The 5,249-nt window shown below is 36.3% G+C and overlaps 1 protein-coding gene across 1 annotated transcript; it reads right to left on the minus strand.

Annotated features, from left to right (window-relative positions):
• Window positions 1-237: 237 nt before the first annotated feature.
• On the minus strand, window positions 238-4,798 carry LOC120945481 (serine/threonine-protein kinase SBK1-like). Its single transcript, XM_040359649.1, has 4 exons — window positions 4,763-4,798; window positions 1,846-2,014; window positions 1,319-1,521; window positions 238-1,041 (listed from the first exon to the last, which is right to left on the minus strand). Exons 1-4 carry the CDS (start codon window positions 4,796-4,798, stop codon window positions 238-240), a joined length of 1,212 nt encoding a protein of 403 aa, XP_040215583.1.
• Window positions 4,799-5,249: the final 451 nt, after the last annotated feature.

Consider the following 5,249-nt stretch of genomic DNA (forward strand, 5'->3'; position numbering starts at 1 on the left):
GAAATCTATGCGTAACTGATTCTATGAATCAAGCGCATAGATACAACGGCTCAGACTCAGGGATACGATGGCGTATCTGGAGATACGCCGTCGTATCTCCTTCGTGAATCTGGGCCTTAGTGAAGAGTTGCTAGTGTGACATGACGCTAAAACATTGAATAGTGAATTGAGGAAGACACGTACCTCAGAAAGTTGGATGTATGTGATGTTCCTTTAGATGCTCCATCACTCACCAATTCATGTTCCTTCAATGTCTACCTCTGCACCAACATGTAAGGAAAATTCATCATCAAATATGATTACTGCCTCTTCCATGTTGTCCTTCTGTGGCTCTGGAGTCATCTCAGACTGAGATACAGATGAGTCTGTGGTCAAAAGGTAAGACAAAGATGGAATGGAAACACTACCCTGTGAGGTGTTCAAGCGGGAAGCCATGGATTGCTCAGATTGTACAGAACTGCTTTCCATTGGATCCTCATCTTCTTGTCCTGTGGCTACATCTGGGGTGTCTTCCTTCCAACATTCACTAACATATTTCAGGATTTCTGTAGCTTTACTTCTCTTCATATAGTCAATGGCCAAAAGATTGATAAACATCCTTCGTATTCCAGTGGGAATCTTTCTCCATGCTTCAGGAGGATTGTATATATGAAAATTGTTTTGCCAGTCAACAAAACGTTTAAATGCTTCATCATCAAGGGTGGCCACCGTCCATGGAAACTCCCCTGTGAGTAGGCAGTAGATGATGAAACCAAATGACCACACATCCAGGCTGCCATCTACAACCAGTCCATCTGAGATGGTTATGTCACGCAATTCTGGGGCCATGTAGAATTTACTGCCACACCTGGAGGTTATCACTGTTCCTTTGACCTTAGCAAGGCCAAAGTCTGTGATCTTGATGGAGTGGCAGTCCTTGTCGAACACCAAAATGTTTTCTGGCTTCAAATCCATATGAACAAGTCCTTTTTCTGACATGAATTCGAGAGCATTGGAGATCTGTACAGCACACCTTTTAACAGCATCTTCTGGAATTCCCACCTAGGAAAAACAAGAAATCAAAATACAAAATAGATGTTAAATACTGTAGGGTAGAAGGGAAATTCACAATCAGTTAAAGTATATGTATGGCTGTATTTATTTTTTATTTTTTTAGTTTTGGGGTTGGATTCTATTTCTGTATGTGTTCCCCAAAAGAGATTCTCTTTCGCTAAATGTCCCGGCGATGGTAAAGTGATGGGAAATTCAAACTATTTGTTATAACATTTCTTTATCAAAACTTAAACATATGGGTATACTGAAACCTTAATGTACTTACATGTGGTAAAATCATGGAGCACAGATCACCAACAGGGGCCAGTTCTTGGACAAAGACGAAGTAATCTATGGTGGTGAAGGCGATGCCATAACATCCGATGATGTTGGGATGAGAAGAAAGTAAGTATGAAATACTGAACTCCTGAAGGAAAGACCGCTGGCTGATTCTGTTTTTATCCATGATCTTCAATGCCATTTTTTGACCTGAAAAATAAATGAAAAAAAACTTAGATTACAAAATTAGAAATTTATAGCTGGTAATTTTTTATGAAATATCTCAATCTTGGAGCAACCGATCTTAATAAAATATTTGAGAATGTATTATGCTTCATTTAAAGCTATATTTCAGCCTTACAAGCCGTACTGAAATCTCTAATGCCTGCTTGGTAGCTTTTTTCCCCCTACACACGGCTGGGTTTCCCAACAGGAAAACTGCCATGAGAGCAATGGTCGGGCAACCCGGCAGTATGTACGCTCCACCGCAGGTTGTAGATGATATTGAATTGTTAGTTATATTAATTTACTGACCTGTTATCCTGTGGTTTGCCGATAATACTCTTCCATAGCCTCCTTCTCCAAGTTCCTTCACCTTGAGGAAGTACTCCTGTAAGTCTACCTCCTGTAGACCTTTTGAATAGGAGGAGACCATTCTGTCCAGAACACGTTCCACATTATGAACAACGGAGGCCATAGTGTCCTGGAGAGGAAAAAAAAGAAAACTTCTTACAAAAAAAAACAAATCTTTTAATAGAAACTTTAGAAATGTGTAAAATATGAATACTACAGAGTATTACTAGCATTTATATACCTATAAATATGAAATGCTCAATAAAGCTCCCCTTATTAATGAATGTGACTCAGGAATAAGTTAAGTGAGAGTTTGAACAGAACAACAGAAATGTATGGAGTACAGTTAAAAGGACTTGAATATAGAAATACGGCGATTCATATAGAAGACAATTATCAAGCAAATGTATAACTTTATCAATTACAATAGCATATAGAAAGGCCAAGTCTTATAACAATAAATAGGTACCACAATATATCCAATAGTTATCAGTTCAGTCATGGGTGGGGGCTGTCTGGGTAACTGGGTGGTCAAAAGAGTAATTTTACCTCCAAGTGACATTTGGGAAGGAAATGTAATAAACTTTGGATAGCAGGTGGAAAGGTGTATCTGCTACCAGAAGAATTTTGGTAAATCTTATATTTCTGGCAGGAACTGCCATAAAAAGACCAAACATACCATAAGATGACCTGCCAGAGATACTCTGCTTTTCTTTTTGTCGGTCAGCTATCTCAACTTTCCAGTTTCCTTACATAAAGTCAGGAGGATGAACACAGAGCTCAGCCAAGTAAGACGTGTAAATTGAATCAGAACTATGACTAAGGAAACTTTTTATCGCATATAATGTATTACTAACAACTTTTTCATCAGGCTGATCATGGCAAGCCTCCAATGTCTATCCTGTCTTCTGTATACATTTTATTACATATTATCCTGTCCTGAACCTCCACTCAATGTCCCTTTCATCAGTTTTTCATATTTAGGTTTTATATATTTATTACATACACCTCATGAACCTCTGAAGAATTATTATCAGAATGTTCATTAAATAATAAAAATATACATTGATTGGTTAGATGAAAGTGACATTACCTTAATGTGGAGAGGATTCAGCGGTGATGAAGTTGGATTTGTTTCTCAAAGTATTAAGTTCTTCTGCAGATCAACACCAAAGTCACCAAATCTCCAGCTAGGCTGTAATAGATGAGTGTTCAGGGATCTCTGAAAGTAGAGCTACTGATCAGAGGAGGGAGAGGTCCCCTTTATACAAGGGAGATGGGCGGGGAAGGCAGAGAATGAAGGCTTTCCATTGGCTGACTTCTCATGTAAATGATGTGTAAGTAACCTGCATTGTTCTTACTGATTTGCATATAAACAGGTTTTCTAGAGAATAGGTGATTGGGTTTCAGCATATTTAATCCTAATACTTTAAAAACTTTACTGAGTTTTGAAATTAAACTTTCCACCATATTTACTATGAAATTGAAAATTATTTGTTTTCTAATATTTATGTTTTACCGCATTGTATAATGAATAACTAATACAAGAGAGAGAACTAAGATTATCAAAACCAAAAGGCCCACAAAAAAATAGTTTAGAGACTTAAATACCAAAAAAACTGACCACTGCCATTCTAGCTTTGATAGAACATCAAATAAAATACTGTTATGAGAAGCACTGGTCTGTTTTTCTGGTGTCCCATCTCCACCTCCTTTGTGTTCTCCTCTGCTTAATATATAATTCCAGAATATTCACCTCCCACCAAATCTTAATTTGTTTTTCCATGAGATGTTTTAACTGTTTAAAAATGTTTTCTAAGTCTATCCCAGGTGTTCCTTGGTGGAAACTGGAAACTTCCTCTAAATCTACCACCCTTTTCTCCATATTACCAAATACTTCCATGGCAGCTAGTTATCATAACCCAAAAAGGTTATCAAAATGTTAAGATTAATAAAAATAACAGCGCCACAGAAAAATGTGTTTAGGGACTGAAATACTAAAAAACAGACCTCTGCCACCTTAGCTTTGATAGAACATCAAATAAAAAACACTTTTTCAAAAATAAGCAGCGCTGCTCATTTTTTAAACAAAACGGAAAACTAACCAGATAATTTATTGAGAAAAAAATAAAAAATATAAAATTGGCTGTAGGTTCTTGTGGGTTTTTGCCTTTTGCCTATGTTTTATGCTGTCTAGTAAGATTGTACACAATGGCTTTAGATTAATAAGGACTTATTGAAGATAAAAAAATGGAGTATAAAAATATCATCAGCATTAAAATAGTTTGCAGGGAGATTAAAGCACCTGTCAGGATAGGAATATTGGATCTGCCATGTCTGGGCTTATTTTAGAGATTCATCTCCAAACATCCTGATAATTTCATCACTACTTGGTGAGTCTCTGACCTAGAACAATCCATGTGTATATCATATAATGGAAAATATCATACTGACATGATGTTCTGGGAAAACGAAAAACCAAGTATTGAGACAAGGATGCCAAATCTTAGTATTCTACATGAAAAAACAGGTTGTCCCCCTTTGGCCAAAACTAGTCATTCCTTAACTGCTGAACACTTAGTTCCAATAAGAAGAGAATTGATATAGATGAAGATGAGCTTCTCTCAACCAGGGTTCCATTATTGCTAAGGGTTGCTTGACCAAGAAGAAAATTCTGTCTCATTGATAAGTTGCAACTGACACCAAGGATCTTTTTAGATTTAAAAAAAAAATTGAGAAAAGGATGTTTAGGCAGTCCTCCAGGGTATATATATATATATATAATCCGTTTATAGTGGAATTAAACATAAGTGTCGACAGGGCTCTTGCCATAATATACAAGTACACACCTCATTTTTGCATGTTATGACATACTTACCTCACATAATGTCTTTGTTTCCTCTAGTTGCCCCATTGCTACCTTCTCCCGGTCTTCTGATGTCCTCAGCTTTATTTATTGGATGGCCAGGTTTTACAGTATATAAATTTGAGTAGTTATGATTTAAGTAAAAAAAAAAGCTTATGTATAAAATAAGGGAGTCACAATTGCTCATTCTACATGGAGAATTTGGTTCCATCTTTTTGATTTTTGTTTTACTTCATCTCATCTCATTATAGTTCCACCAGTCTGAACAGACTGTATAAAATCAATACACTTTCTATGTTACTTCCCTTTATGTCACCTGTTGTTCATCAGGGATGCCTACTGAATATCTGAAATGTGGCGAAAAATATAAAATAGCAACTATTTAACAATTTAGGAAAATTTAATAATACGACTGAGATTGTGTTATTTATTAAAAGTACACTTTGGTTTTCTTGGACAATGTCTATCTGTAGAAAATAGAGAGAATGTTCACACTCAG

This window comes from Rana temporaria, chromosome 1, assembly GCF_905171775.1.
Source record: "Rana temporaria chromosome 1, aRanTem1.1, whole genome shotgun sequence".
Classification (NCBI taxonomy): domain Eukaryota; kingdom Metazoa; phylum Chordata; class Amphibia; order Anura; family Ranidae; genus Rana; species Rana temporaria.

Coding starts and splice junctions, on each gene's coding strand:
- LOC120945481 (XM_040359649.1), bottom strand. CDS start 4,798: ATGGGGCAACTAGAGGAAACAAAGACATTATGTGAG. Junction 2,015..4,762: donor AAACAAAGACATTATGTGAG/GTAAGTATGTCA, acceptor TTTCCTCTCCAG/GACACTATGGCCTCCGTTGT. Junction 1,042..1,318: donor GCTCCATGATTTTACCACAT/GTAAGTACATTA, acceptor TGTTTTTCCTAG/GTGGGAATTCCAGAAGATGC.